Raw genomic sequence first — 16,037 nt, forward strand, 5'->3', positions numbered from 1 at the left:
TCGATACACCTCAGTTCTCCAACATACAAGGATACTCTGCTTGGGGCTAGTTATCCAGCCACTTAACCTGAGGCTCAAAGTCTATCATTCTGTGATTCTAAGGAGTTGGTTTATGTCAATATTTTAGCCATTTTTAACAACCAATTAGCCACTGTGCATGGACTGGCAGAGCCTAATCCACTCACAGGGGATTTCAGAAGTTTGGTTTAAACACACAAAAACAGAGCTCTCGTATTGCTAGAGTCACCCGAACTGGGCGCTGGGGCGTGGAGGGGACGCTGAGAAACTTTCCGAGGTTGTTGTTCCCAAACCTCACTGCATCCTTAGTTGGTCTGGGAGCATTTGTGCTGTGAATAATATGCCAGGATTGGAGAGTGAGTTACAGACATGATGGAGTCTGTGTCATTTCTGGGGTCCTGCCCCTTCAGTGTGCCAGCTCACAACACATTCTGTGGGACCCAGCGTCACACAATAAACCCTCGAGAAGAGTGGGCTGAGCCTCAGGGAACACACAAGAACATTTTTTGTTTGTTCAATCAAGTTATCCAGATTCCAAAAGCTTACGTAGTATGAGCAGAACAAAACTAGAAACTGCCGTAGCAGATCTAGACAAACTGAGGATGGTATCTGGGGGCACAGAGAGACCACAAGCCCAGAAGACAGCCCCACAGCTGAAGAGCATGGATCCCACCTCAGGTTTCTACAGCTGCTTTCAGATGTGCAAATAGCAACTGGTTTTGAATTACTGAGCACTTGACTGCAAATTTGGCTTCAAGGGGACTTACCAAACTGAAAGCTAGCTGTGGTTCCCAAGAAGCGAGCGCCCTGGGCACTTAGGAGAAGAACATGTGATTCCTGGTACTTCCCTGAAGTGCCCAGCTGTGGGGCCCCAGCTGTGCTTAAAGTGCTTTCTCTCCCATGAAAAGGCTGAAATCAGAGCTGAGAGCCACCAGCCATGGAGAGATGCTGAGGTCAGAATCGATGCTGGCCTGCTCCACCCTGTTCTTAAAAGTCAGTCATTTTCATTGATTGCATCTAACAGATCAATTTTTGCTAGTCCTAAAGCTATTCCCTTTTGAATAGAACATGAGAATAAAGAATAAAGGAATAACACTCTTTTGATCTAAGTTTCACATCACCATAAAAATGCATATAGTTGAAGCTCTAACAAGCTAAAATCCATTCCTGTTAGTATGGAGCCCACAGACATATACTTTTTTAACTCTGTGATTTCATATTTAAAAACATTAAATTCCCCTTTCTCCAACATCCCTGACAGTTGCACACTTTGGAAAGACAAAGCACTAAGCCTAGCATAGCTCCTCCCAGTGAACAGCCTTCTTCTTCAGGGTTTTGCGGGGGGAAAAAAGAAGGTTATATTTTGTACCTGCCCAGTTGTGTAACTATTGGTCAAACCAGATCTGGCCTCTTGATGCACTTCTCACAGACCTCATAATTGTCACCGAGTTTGCAACTCAATTTTAGACCACGTCCAGGTGCTCAATTTTTGGAAGGTCTTTGCTGTCTCTTTATCTTACCAATTGAGGTACTAGTAGAAAAAGCAGATCTTAATGTTGAAATTAAAGTTTTCTAAGCTACTCCATTCTCTGCTGTGAAAATGTTCCTAAATTGTGTTAGACGGTAACAGCCCTGGCTGTCCAGAGACAAAGGCTTGACTTCATGATTGACCATTTGGAGGCTGTGCAGCCACAGTGATGTCTCTGTGAGTGTTGTTGTTTTCCGTGGCTCTCTCCAGAAGCGGAGATAAAGACACACCTGCTCTGCCAGTTTTAGGGAAACACCATCCCACTGGGCTCTGAATCCCACTCACAAATACCCTAATCATTTCCCACAGTGACGGAATAGAATGCTATGCTTAAGAATTTCAAAGCTCGGATTCTACTTCTTGATCAAAATTATTTTCGTTAGTTTCAGTAGATCTACACACATTTGCACGTAATTACACTTTTCTTGGAGGAATTTCAGTGTCTACGCTTTCCTGCCATAACTGCCTTTTGCATTTATCTGTAGACCTTTCTTTGTATGACGGGGCCATGGCTGGGGATTTGCAGTGTTGTCCTTGCTGTATTAACTGAAGATAGCCTCTAGGAGGGAAGAAACAGATTCTTAAAAAGCTCTGATGATGCCTATCGGGGTAGGAGCAGAGGGGTTTTTTTTTTGTTTTCTGTTTTTTCATCAACTGGAGGCCCTCCTCTGTCCATAGGCCATCCTCAAAAATGCTTCATCTGCAGTGCGTGGTTATGAAATACACCGCTTTCACAGCCATGGAGAGAAAGGCCCGTGCTGTACCATAGAAGGCAAATGCTGTGTTTTCTCAGCCCCTGGTGTGTAAGTGCCTTCGTACAGGAGACCTTCACACATGCCTGGGGAACTGGCTAGCGCCTCTATCAAGCTGCATGATCTTTAAGAACTGCTGCTAAGCTAAGGAGGAACTTCAGCTTGCTTTGTTCCATTTTGGCTCATTGAAAGCACTTGAAAAACAAAATAACACAGAAATCCAGGGCTATGCCTTTGGTGTGCAATAATGTGCAGCGTGTGACGGATGAGTCCTACAGGTGGAAACCAAGATGTCCTCAGCCCATAAAGCGCTCACTCCGTTTAGGGTCAGCAGGCAGCCTGCACTCGCCAATGCACCACTTCTGCTTTTCTTAACTGCACTGAGTACAGCCCAGGAGCTCTGCTCATCCTGAGGTCGACCGGAGTCCACGAGTGCTTCAGGGACAAGTAAAGGCTCCGTTCTTTGGGGAAGTGAATTTTTGTGAGCTGAGATTATATCCCTATTACTAACAACAGTCTTAGACATAACAGAAATACTTGAAAATTTGGTGACTTACCCTTCAATTTTAGTCTGGGTTAATTCACTAGGTTCTCTTAAAATAGGAATTATTTCCTTATATTGAATGCATATTCTCTACAAAACATGTCCCACTTATGCCATATTCTCAGTTCCAACATTTTCCTTATTTGGTACTTGAAAGGGTACAAGTTGTGGCGTCATTTCTGGAGAAGAAAAAATCTTTTCGGTATTGTCATTCCACCGAACTAGTGAAGGCAGTGTGTGACATGCTTCTTTGTGATGTAATCTTCCTTATATGGATGACCACTTCTGACTTACATACAGTGAGTTCGATAATGGCAACTGCAGACGTATTTTGACTGGAAATTACTTTGGACATTGAACTGGGCTTGCTTTAAGCTGCAGCTTATCTGTCTTCTTAAATTTTGTTCTTCCCCAGTATTTAATGACTTCCGAAAAATGTCTCTTCTGTTTATTTGTCTGTTACTTTCAGGTCATTAAATGAGTACCTCTAAATGGCACCATTGTGTGATGTTTTCCTCAAATGCCCATTACCCATCACTTAAGCACCATATTAGAAAAACAACAACAATGTAACAGAAAACAAAACCAAGATGGACACTGGCTGGACAGTGAGGGTCAATCCCAGGGTTCCAAATAACAGCTTTCCCCTCTTAAGGTGGAAAACATGGACAGGCACCACATTGTTTTACGAGGCTCTGAGTCTATGCGATGGAACATCATGCTAGAACTCTCCAATATTCCTGCCAAATCCTAAAATTCCCCCAGTTCTCCCTGCAGCTCCTGAAATCCTACTGAAGTGTATTCCTTACTCTTCATGGAGGTTCTCTATTCTTGCCCTTGGCACTGCTGCCCGACTCAGAATTCTGCTGCCCACAATGTAAAACCCAAGCTCTATGGCCCCACAGGCCAGAGTCACCTCTCCCACCCTGCCCTCCTTCCTAGACTCAGCCCTGTCCCTCCTCCCAGCCACACTGGGGGTCCTGCATAGGTGATGACACAGTGATGTTCCATCCCAGTCCTTACACACATTCTCCCCATTCTCTCGCCATGCCCATGAGCAAGCACATCTGCTCTAATACCACCACTCTTTAAAAGAGCCTTTCATTCACCCCATATTCCCTTACAGTCACTGCTCCATTCTTTGTCCATCTTCTCATGAAAACTCACTAGATTTGTCCATATGAGCAACCCCCGCTGCCTCCCTCCCCTCCCTTCTCTTGCAACCACTCTGCCAGGCCTTCACTGCCTGCATCCCAAGGAAGCTTCTCTTCTGGAGGCCAGGAATGAACTCCACATGGCCAAATCTGAAGATCAAGTCTTGGTCCTCAGCTTAGTTGACCTGTGGGCAACATTTCTACAACCTCTTTCCACTTGACCTCAGGGCATGGCTCTGTCTGTCTTTCCCTTTACTTGCCTCTTCCCCTTAGTCTTGCTGCCACTCTTACCTTCCTGACTTCAGAACACAAGCATGCCCTAGGGCACAATCCAGACACCCTTTCCTTTCTGTTTGCACTTAACCTCTGACTGTCTCATCCAAACCAGTGGCTTAAATACCTCCCAAAGTATGGAAACACCTCAGGTCCACACCTCCAGCCCAATCCCTCTCTGTCCTCCAGACCTCTACATCCACTGGGAGATGTAGTGGTGTCTCCAGGGGCTTCCCACAACACCGCTGCACCTGTGACCTTCTGTACCCAAACCTCTTCCCTACTGCCCTCTCCAGCTCGATCATAGGCAGGTGAACCTGTCGGGTTCTCTAGTAAAATACCTAGGGGTCATCCCTGACTTCTCTCTTTCCTTCATGCTCACAATAACCCATCAACTAATGCTGCTGGCCAAAACAGCCACTCCCCTGTGCCACTGCAATCACCTCTTCACTGTCCCCACTGCATCTTGGGTTAACCCCCTCTCACCTCACTCCAGATTCCATTCTATTCTTTCACTCTGCACCCAGAGTGAGCTTCAACGTTTAAGTCACATCATTATCACATCTAAATTGGATCATGTTTCAAACCTACTCAAAACCACTCAGTGGCCCTCTCTGCCCTTCCAGATAAAAGTCAACTGTCCTTCCTGATGCTCCCCTGCATGGCCTACAGCACTTTCGGAATGTGATCCCAACCCCAGCCCTTCCTCCCTGACGACGCTCCCTCCCCGTCTCCCACTTCCTCACGCCTGCCCCTCCGCTGTTCCTAACACGTCAAGCATGTACCTGCCACACAGCCTGGGATTCACCCGCCATTCCTCCTGCCAGTTCAGGTTTCTCTGCCAACAGCTTTGCTCACATCCTCACCTCCCTCGGATCTCTGCTCAAGCATCTCTTTCCAGCACACGCACTATGAATTGCTATGAATTACTCTTCATAGCAATCATCATAACCTACTGACACTTATTCCATGCACACCAGAGTGTACCCTCCTGGGAGGCAAGCCCCACTCTGCCCCTGCTCTGCTCTGTGCATCTCAGTACCTGGAACAGTGCCTGGTGCATGGTGAGGGCACAGTCCACATTGGTGTAGCTGCTGGGCAATGTCCCCCAGGATGCCCCTACGAGGGAGACATTGCAGATGTGGGCAAGGCAATGACCTTGCTGTGCTCAGGCTGAGGCCAGGCACCATCTCACACTCTGGGTCCAGTAAACCCCAGAAGTCTCCTGGTCACAGAACACATAATGGTTTGGTGCACTTAGCATACCCTCCCCTGACACAGACCTGGGCTTGCTTAAGCGTTTGGCATAGGTTGGCAATTGATCCTTCATACCAGCCTTGTGATCCTGGACCCATGATTAATCCCACACTGAGATTAGAAACTGAGTTGCAGGCAGGTGAAGTAACTCTTCTGACATCACACAGAGAGAGTGGACAGAGATCGAAGCCAGACAGCTACACTGCCCTCTGTCAAAATGACACTTAATGCCATCCTAAATATTCACCAGCGGTCCTGAAACAGGAACCGAACTGACAGTACAGTGATGGCCCAATTGTGCTTGTTAAAACTAAAAATTAACTGGTTCTGTGCTTCATTCACTTTTAGGTTGCCCTTTTGATTTTAAAATAAGTTGTTAAATAAATACAAATAAAATAGAGTTTTCAATGAACTGCTGAAGCCTGTTTCACTGCAGGTCTTACTCTCACTAGCAAATGATCTTTCTCCACAGTATTCCAGTTCACAATCTATATTCCGTGTTGGAGTTTATTCGGGCTGCAGTAGACAATGTTTTCATAGTGGTAACATGTGAGTTCTAGATTAGGATATTCTTTGGTTTCCCATATATAGTCCTCCCCCCATACCTTCCCTTTTCAGGGCACTATAATAAAAATTAGGACATTCTGGAGCAGGCCCTGCAGTGGAGCGTGCTAGCCCAGCCTGCATTCTCAGGGATACCTTGCTTTTATCACTTTCAGATGGTGAAACTTGGACACACTTCTCTAAGCTCAAACACCTGAGCTCTTTTCACCTGCAAATCAAGAATTTTGTGTAAATTAAACTGCATTTTTTAAAAAAATGCATTGTGAATATTAAGGAGATACACTCATATACATGCTGATAATTATTGTTGCTACCACCAGACTTCTCTGATGAGATTTCTTTTTATTTTTGCTTCTAGTACTTTCCTCTGAAATTTCTCATTAATTAAAATGAGCATCTTATGCAATTTGAACCTTTGTAAAAACCCGAAAGCCCACACGCTCCTTCTCCCCTTGAAGGGAGTCGGTGACTCACTCCCGAGCTGACTGCCAGACAGTCTTGGCGGAGAGCTGCGCTGGCCGACTCTCCTGCCTGCTCAGTGCCTGCTGAACACGCTTAAAGTTTCCTTTATAAAGCAGATAACTGGGAATTCTTTACTTTGGGTACCTTTAAAAACATGCTGGACATTCCCCTATAGTCCTGTTTTAACCACCTACATTTTTTTGCCACGTCCAAGAACTGCCTTTTGGCTCTCCCAAGGGTCGCTGAAGCCTTTAGGTGCGCCACCACTTGTGTTCCTGCTCCCTGCTTCAGTGGGCTTTCTGAGTGCTTTTAGAATTGTTACCATAACTGTTTGTCCCGGACCTCATGAACCCGCAGCTATGGTGCAGGAAGAATTTGTCATCTGGGGATTCACAAGGGAGAACTTTCCATTTAAAAAGATATCATGAGTACCTGTGTGATTCAGAGAACGTACTTTCTGCTCTACTTAAAAGAAGGGAACTGTCCTTGAGTGAGCGTATGGAATGGTTCTCTTCACAAAAACAAACGTCCACACTGGCACACTTGTGTAGACAGATAAAGAAGACTTTATCTGTTCATGTTCAAAAGTCACTTCTCCAAGAACCTACTTTTAATTGCTGCTTATAAAATATTGTTTTCCAAAGTCTATTTGAGTTGCAGCTCCCACATATTAAAATTGTTCAACAGATTTTTTATCAATCAGTAAACCTCCAAAATATATTTAAGACAATAAAATCAATGGACTCAGACTTTACCTTATTATTAAGCTGATAATCCTCAATTTTATCTCACAATTGTCACTGGTCTATCAGGTCTGATAAAGTATGATTTTCTTAATGATGATAAATTAATTCCAGTTTAAATCTAATATTATGTATTTTGACATTATATTGGTGCCAACATTGTTTCTGTACTGGTTTTTCTATACATGTACTTCTGTTTACTGGTCTTACTAAAATAAATATAATACTTCAAATAATCCCAGGTCGTCAAACGTACCTCAGCACGGGGCTGAGTGTCCAAAAAGGGCCTTATTGTATTGTATACTTGACTCGGTCTCGTTCCATAATTTAAAACTAACAGAAGAATTAGGAAGACTATTGAAAATGAGCTGCTGGTGACTCCAATCAAATTTAGAATATGACCAAGAGAAGGAGAAGAACACTCATGTATTTTCCAAGCAATTTCACATCAGTTATCCTATATAATCACCAAGTACATTGCACTTATCACATCTATAAATTTTCCAACTGCCAGTGCCACACACGTTTCACAAACACTGCATCTCGACTTGGTCCACGCACATAGCCCTACTCTTTTTCTTTTTCCTTCTTCTTCCCTGCCTGATTCTCTATAGCCCTCCTCACCCTCTGCCAGTTCTCTGGCCTCTCAGGAGTCAGCACTTCTCTTGTCCTAGAATCAGGTTGAAATTAAACCCTTTGATGCTTCTCCTTTCCCCTTTCTTTTGAACCCAATCACATAAACTCTTTCTTTGGAGGGAAAATAAACAGAGCTGACCCAGACTCTTTTTTCCCCCTAATCCCCAAGTACTGAAAACTCTCTCCACTCTGAAGCAGGGACTACCTTTTAGAATTATGTTCCCTCTTGTCTAGACTGGTTTGATCCAGGGCTACCCTGCAAACTGTGTACATTCAAGTCAGGGAGTCCAAGAAATGACAGGGGGCGGAGTCACACGGGAAGCTCCAAGTAAGGACTCCTGACTTCCCAGGTTAGGCATTCATCCTCCCTCCTTCCCAGCTAGAAGATGGGCTAACGGTGCTCAGCTCATACAGTGGCTCCTAGGATTCATCCAAAACCAAAACACAAAACATAAAGACAGGTGCTCCACGTTGTGGTAGCTATTTTTTCAAGATTTAAAGTTAACTAAATATTAGGAAACTTCAATCGGGATTTGACACAATTATTCTTAAGTCCATTTAGATAATATACAAGTAAGAGGAGTCTCCTATAGGAAGGGAAAAGAGAAGGGGCTTGATGTATTTTATGATGTCTTTTGTGGCTGTTGAAAAACATGCCCTGCTGGCCAGAATGTGTGAACCTGGCTTCCCGCTTTGCTAGAAACCCCACTTCTTAAAAAGCAATTGGGCGCGCAGGGTCAAGAGTGAAAAGTGCTCAAAGAACCTGATGTAAAATTCCTCTTACAAAAATATCTTCTAATATAAATAATCTCAAATACCTAAGAAAACTTGTAAGCCAAATACGTTCACTACAGGAAAATTTATAACAGCAAAATCATTCACTACGTAAACATCCCCAATTAGGGAAGAAGCTAACAGAAGGCGCTCTTGCCCTGTCAAATATGCAGCCATTTAAAATAATACATTTTAAAGAAATTGTGATAATGTATTGGATAGGAAAAAAGCACAGTACCAAACTGCACAGCCTGATCCCAACTGTATAAAAAACATGCACAGAAGCAAGGGGAAGTCAGTGCACCAAATGGGAACCATGGTTGTCTCTGGGTGGTGGAATTAAAGAGATTCCTTTCATTATCGATTTCTGTATCTCACATATTTGCTGCAATTAGTCGGTGCTGTTTTATGATGGACTACTGGCCATATTCCTAAAAGATTAAAAACTGCTCCAACAGTTAATTTTCTGGAAAGTTTGAGGGGTATTCTACCACTTACTCAGTATTAGCTTTCAGAGACTAAGATGTATTTAGCTTTTCAGGGAGTAAGTGTTAGCTTTTCAGAGACTAAGGGGTATTTCAGAGACTAAAATACCCCTCTATTTTGAAGACGACCTCAGAAAGCTACAGAATGAAATAAAGCATACCTGCTTCTTGGGGCTAAACTCCTTATACACATTACTTCCTATTTCAGACCTGCATCTACCAGGGAGTGAAACCATTTCATGCTTATTCAATGCAAATTCATAATACATTTGGCTAAGATTTTGTTTGTTTGTTTGTTTTGTTTTGTTTTTGAGACAAAGTCTTGCTCTGTCGCCCAGGCTGCAGTGCAGTGGCATGATCTCGGCTCACAGCAACCTCCACCTCCCGGGTTCAAGCGATTCTCCTGCCTCAGCCTCCCAAGTGGCTGGGATTACAGGCATGTGCCACCATGCCTGGCTAATCTTTGTATTTTTAATAGAGATGGGGTTTCACCACGTCAGCCAGGCTGATCTCGAACTCCTGACCTCAGGCGATCCAACCCCCACTCGGCCTCCCAAAGTGCCAGGATTACAAGCATGAGCCATCGCGCCTGGCCTAGCCAAGATATTTTAAAGAAAATATAAGTTTCCAATCCTGATATATTCTTTACCACCAAAATGCTACCAAATATATGTGGTATATCAAACAAACCAACTACCTAATGCATTAGCTGACAAATTTGAATATTCTGTGTGATTTCACTTATGTACAGACATTTCATTCAGAAGAACATTGTGAACATGCTAGTTTACGGGCTTTGGCAGCTGCAGAGAACTTGTAAAGGAAAACATTCATTTAACAGATAAAAAAAAATCTGAAGGCATGGGAAGGGAGGCGTCCACTCAAGATAAGCAAGGCAAGAGCCACAGCCAATGCTCTTTCCCAAGGGAATACTTAGAATGGCTCAAAGGGCTGAGACACGCCACACACCTGTTCCTGTCAGTGTGGTTAGAGTGCACACACTGCCTGGCTTCTGTTGGTGAGGGACAGGCATCTTCCTTAGCTCAGCTCTGCTGGACAAAGTCTCAGCTGATGGCTCAGGCTTGCACCCGGGTGGATGTGGACTACAGTCCCAATGCTGTCTTCTACCAGCCACTGCACCTGAGCAAGGCCCCCACACCCACCCCTTCCTCTGCACAGAAGAGTCAGAAGAGCAGAAAATGTACGGAGGACAGACAGAAAACATCGTGGCCCTGGGGATGTCCTCTTTCCCCCTGGATGGGAAGGCTGTCTACAGGCTGTTGCCAAGCCACTGTGTATTCTCCATCCTGTGATAATTTACATTAATGCGGATAGGCTGTGAAACCTCTGGACCCCATTTTTGCAGCACTAACGCTGCCAACTTTTGTCCTGACATTTAATTTCTTAATTATACGCCATCAACTTCAAGTTACAATCCTTTTGATTAACCAGAACAATTCTAGGGCATGGGTCAGAACAGGAACAGCAGCCTCATAAGAACACTCATTCACGATGTCGGTTATCACAAGTTTCATGAAAAAAAAGGTTAGAGTTGGTATGAGGATACTAAAGGCTAAAATAAAAGAGGGGTTACTGGAAATGATAGTGCCAGAACCTCAGGGGTGTCTTTCAGATCTTCAGGCACCTGTGGTTTATGGTGTCTGCACCTGCATTCAGATGGTCACAGTTCTAGGGCCTTGGCTCAGGCCAGGACCATTGTGAGTCCTTTTCAATGCCAAGTAGCATGGGCCCGGCTTTCAAGGCAACTTTGATTGCATAATGGAACCGTGGAGGGCAACTGAAATGTTGGCACTGCCTTGTCTAACAAGCAGTGACTGTCCTTCATGCATGTGAACTCCTGAATCTTGTTTTAACCTGAGTAGGAAGAATCACAGCTGACTCGGATATCATCTTCAGCTTCCATTTCTGAAAACATAATCTGCCTTTTTTTCTCTGACTCACTTCAGAGACCCCACGTGAGGAGCAGCCTTGCTCAGGAAGAAAGCGTGGGTCAGGGCAATGACTCCATTTATTTACAACAAGTGAAGGGCTTGGGACTGCAATGGTGGCAGGCGAGGACTTGCTCAATGGATGTGCTGCTCCTGTAACATGTCTGAAAGGCACCAGTGTCCCTAACATCATAAAATAAAAGCACAGATGGTAACTTACCCAAAGTGACTGGATAAGTTCATGGAAATACAAAAGAGAAGGAGGTTTTTGATCATGATAAAACCAGAGAACATTCCATTGTCCATTCCCAATAAGAATAGTAGTTGAAGCAGGTGAATATGGAGGAATAACTCTTCCCTTCTCCAGCTTGTTCTTGAAGCTGAAAAGCACACAAAGCGGGGAAGCACGTGAACATCAATGCTGTTGTGTCACAGTTCCTGGAATCAAATCACACTGCTATCACAACAATTTGCAAAGAAAGGAGCCCGCTGTCCTTCCCCAGGACAGCTGCACACCAGGTATTTTCCACCACCCTCACTGGGCAGTAAGTTGGAGCATAAAAATAAGTAACAAGAGGCTTATTTTTACTTCTACTCAGGGTGCAGAATCATGCTAATTCGTTGTTTTCCACTCAAATACTCTGTTTTGTTTTTTAGTATGCTATCAAATAAACCATTAGTCCAATTATTACAATAAACGCTGTAGTTATCTGAGCGACTCTATTTTGTATCCGTCAAATCCACAAGTGTAGTAATTTTACCTTTCTGAAATATCTGCCACGCCACGCGTTCAAAGCCAGCAAACTACTCCTCTCTCTGCAAGGCACTGAGAAAGTATGTGGAAAGAAGTGGGGAAAAGCACATTTAAGAAACAGGTTTTCTGCAGGATCACAATACTGTGACAACTGCCTATAAAAGAGTGTGGCTACTTTCCCGGCATTCGGTCCCCGTGACTACATAACTTAACCACTGCATCTGTGGAAGTCTCTCCGCTCAGTGCTGGACCCTAATTAATGTATTTGAGATCCAGGCAGACATTGTCTCTGGGATCAACGACTAACCTTCCTGAAAACACGCATTTCTCAGTATGCGCATAACGCAAATAGGTGCTCACAGGCATCCGAACAGTGTGCTTCGAAAAGAAGCATTTTCCCAAGAAGCCCCCCCACCCCCATCCCCCGCAAACTCCGGAATTGGGAGACACAACAGGTACTTCCACCTCGGAAGCGAAGGCCTTCTGCGACTCCTGCCAAGAAGGGCAGGGTGCCATGCGGTGGTCGCCTGGGCGCGTCCTGGGGCTCGTCGCGGGGCCCGGGCCAGAGCCAGGCGGCGAGCACGCGGCGCTGCATGCGGGAAACCCGGGCGGCGCCTCCCGCCGCCCCTCAGCCCCGAGCCAGGGACCCCCAGGAGAGGCTGCGCTCCCACGACCCCCCGGACCCCCCAAAGAGGCTCACCAGGGCCGGCGCCAGGGTAGGTGGGCGCGGGGGCTGCACTGCGGAGCCGCAGCCTGGGTCGCCCTGGCACCCGCGGTCGGCCACCCGCGCGGTCCGCAGCAGCGCGCCGAGGGTCTCCAGCTCCCCAGCCCTCCCCGGCTCGCTCCCGGCTTTCGCAGACCTCCCCGGCTCCTGCCCCGGGTACGAGCCAAGCGCTCCGCCAGGCAGCGCCTTCCTCCTGGGCTGGGAGCGCGCGGTGCAGCGGCGGCTCCGAGTCCCCTGGCCTCGAGCAGCCCGCGCGACACGCGCGCGACACCCCCGCGGGGTCCGAGTCCACCCCGCGAGCAGCGCCGGGACACCGCGCGCCTCAGAGCCCCGGGGCTGACGCTGGCTTTCCAGGTGGGCGGTCTCACCCCTCCGGCTCCCGCGATGGTGGCAGCGGGTGTCCCCCACCCCCAATTGGTCACCGCGCCCTGGTGCCCCGTCCGGCAGGGATGAGCCGCCCGGACCCCGCGCCCTCCCGCGCCCGGCTTCAGCCCTGCAGTCGCCAGGGTAAAGTTTGCACTCTGGCCTGGCTGCGCGCCCCGCCTGCTCTGCACCTCTCCTCCCCGGCCACGCAGCCTGCCGCTCTGGCGCCCCGAGGAGAGGGGTGCGGACCGAGCCGGGGCCGTCAGTCCTCTTCCCCGCTCGCGTCCTCTTACCCCACTGCCCCGGCCCGGAGCGCCCAGGGCTCACCCTGCGCGCCGGCCCCGGGAGGCTAGCCGTCGGTGAGGATGCATCCTCCTTCTCCTCCGCCTGCTCTCGCCCGGCTGGCAGGCGCGGAAGGCCGGTGCGGCGTCACCGCCCCATGCTGCCAGCGCGAACTTCCCCGGCACTCCCGGCGGAGCGGCTCCTGCGCCCCGCGCTCCCGCCGCCGCCCTGCAGCTCCGCTCCGCGCCGCGCCCGGGGCCGCGCGCCGCCCGCCGCAGAGCCCCCCAGCGCCCCCGGCGCACTCGCGCCCGCTCTCACCTCGCCCGAGCGCCACATGTCGTCTCTGGGCTGGAGGATCGGCCCTCTGCAGAGGTGCTCCGGTAGAGGCCGCCAGACGCTCAGCAAACGCGCCCTCGGCCGAGCTGGGCGGAGGGGGAGGGCGCAGGGCCCGCGGCTCGGCCTGCAAGGGGAGAGGCCCTGTTCTGCTGAAGTTTCTTCAGGGCCCTCAACAGCATCTTCGGCGCCTCGTGTAGTCACCACCGCCCCCTTGTAGAGCAGGGATGGGAGGGCAGTGTCAGCAGTCGGGTGATAAAGGCCTGGACTCCGAGAGCTTTGCTCCCTAGAGCCGGCCCCAACGCCTCCCTGCCCAGGCCTGGGTCCTTCTCGGGTGCTCCATGGCACCCCTGTACATGCGTATCTCTTAGGCGCTTCTGAAAGAAACTGGCCTGTGGACATTTTTTTCATCTCACTCATAGACAGGAATGCATTACTACGGAAGGGAAAGCCAGGGTCACACTGGACTCGATTACAGTGAAATCCTTACCTAATGCAGTGTGTATCTGGGGGTTTTCTGAAGTTCCATTTCTTAACAACAAGCCGCAGTGGCAACGGGAAAGGGCCAGGAGCCCTGGGGGCTGCAGGTCGGAGAGCGCGTCTGGGGTGACCAGGCAGGATCTCCCCAGCAGGGCTTCCGAGCCACGTCGGGTCACTGCCTCCTTAGCCACGTACATGGGGTCTTACTATGGTCATTACGTCGGTGTGTCGTCCGTCCTAGTGGTGCAGTTCCTGGGAGGTGAGGGTGGCATTAATGACAACTGTGCGGCAGCAGGGCCCCTTCAAACAACACAAGCAAGAGCGCATCGTCTTGGGGTTGCGAGGTCTTGCTTCCCCAGGAGGTGGGGGACTCTCGACTATAACACCCAGTGGAAAACGTTCAAGACTCAAAGGAAAGACACTGAAAACATGATGGGGAGGTTTACTTACACCATTGTCTCATTCCTTTTGTGAAACTGCATTATTCATAATCTCTTTTAACAGAATAATGGTAAGTAAAGGCAAATTCCTAACTCCCCTCCGGGAAAGATCTTTGCCCTTCCAGTGTAGGAAGCCTCTCATTTTTCCAATTATCTCTAATACAGTGTATTCCAAATCTAAGTTACCTGCTAATACTTCTGCACATTCCAGAAATTCTGAAATTTTCTGAAAAACAAAACTTGTAAATCTTTTCCAGGAATAGGACATAAATATACGTAAATGTGCAAATATACAGGAAGTGTTTCTCTGAATATACATTTACCACACTATTAAATAACTGTTTCCAGTGGTTCTTCAGGAAATATGAATGAAATAAGATGCTAATTTGAATTTTCTAATTCTAAAATGGATCATTGAACATATGCATTTCTTCATTTTCTAATTTCTCAAAAGATGTACCACTAGGGTGAAATTCCTTGGGAGACATTAAATTTTAAAAAGTTAACAACATGGTTTTATGATCAGCCTAATATAATTTTCACCTATTAGGTGTTGGAATTTTAACGCCTACTACCAGCGACAGCAGCTCTTCTCTCATGATTAAACAGCATAATGCAAATCAAAGAGTTGGAAGAATTCGTAAATTTAAAACTTCACAGCTTGTCACACAAAGTCATTCAGTGTGAGTTTGCAAAAATAAATGTATATAAACAAGGGATGATTTTTGTATTAGTGAGGGTTATAGACATTAATTCTTAATAATAAAAGAAATGTCAGCTGTAAGTAAATATGTTCTTTTGATGGATTATGTTTAAAACTTCCACTTTTTTGGGTACACTTTCTATCAGCTTTATGTCCACACAACACATATTAGTCAATATATAAAAATCATCTTAAGTTAGAGTCATTCTTTAACATTGTATTTCAGCATGTTGCTTAAATTCTTTTCTCTTCCCTGTAATGAAATGGTATGCCACTCTCTCTCCTCCTAGTGTTTATGTAACATAACATAGCCTCACTTTAGATGGACTGCCCTGAGGGGACAGTGAAATCGTAAGGCCCATCAGAACCTTATAGAAACTCACATTGCTAGAAGAGTGCTTACTACCGTTTCAGTGATTTTTGTTTTACTATAGAATTCTGTATTTGTGCTGAGAAATAATGGGCTATCCATTGAATTCCCATTTGTTCCATTAGCATTTTCTCTTTATTGAATGAAATTAAGCAATGTCGTGATCGTTGTGGAAGACAGTAGAGGGCACCCTAGTTCCACACAACCTCGGCCTTGGACCAGTCTTCATAAGAATTTCATTTCCAGTGTGAGAGCCTAAAATATAGCTGAAGGTGGGGAAGCTGGGCCATGAGTAGAACACGTGTTCACAGAGCACCCACCCTGTACCCCGGTCAGGGGCAGGAACTGAGACAGTGGCTATGTTTGCGTGGTTGGGTGTGGTAGATGTGGCTGAGACATGAACACAGTGCCATCGTATGAGTGAGATCATGTGCTATTTGTCTTTCTGT

The 16,037-nt window shown here is 46.9% G+C and overlaps 1 protein-coding gene across 3 annotated transcripts in view; it reads right to left on the reverse strand.

Annotated features, from left to right (window-relative positions):
• The window catches only part of GABRA5 (gamma-aminobutyric acid type A receptor subunit alpha5), an 83,293-nt gene extending 69,305 nt beyond the window's left edge, over window positions 1–13,988 (reverse strand). Inside the window, exons 1-3 of one of the 3 annotated variants that reach the window (XM_024232923.3) lie at window positions 13,581–13,988; window positions 11,901–11,965; window positions 11,360–11,519 (exon numbers count right to left, since the gene is read on the reverse strand). In XM_024232923.3, coding sequence (XP_024088691.1) covers window positions 11,360–11,445 — 86 coding nt within the window. In that variant the 5' untranslated portion in view covers window positions 11,446–11,519; window positions 11,901–11,965; window positions 13,581–13,988. Of the gene's footprint in view, window positions 1–11,359; window positions 11,520–11,900; window positions 11,966–13,307 lie in introns of all 3 variants that reach the window. The other 2 variants (XM_024232922.3, XM_054531352.2) reach the window with 2 other exon arrangements.
• Between the last annotated feature and the right edge of the window lie 2,049 nt (window positions 13,989–16,037).

The sequence above is a fragment of the Pongo abelii genome, chromosome 16 (assembly GCF_028885655.2).
Source record: "Pongo abelii isolate AG06213 chromosome 16, NHGRI_mPonAbe1-v2.0_pri, whole genome shotgun sequence".
Classification (NCBI taxonomy): domain Eukaryota; kingdom Metazoa; phylum Chordata; class Mammalia; order Primates; family Hominidae; genus Pongo; species Pongo abelii.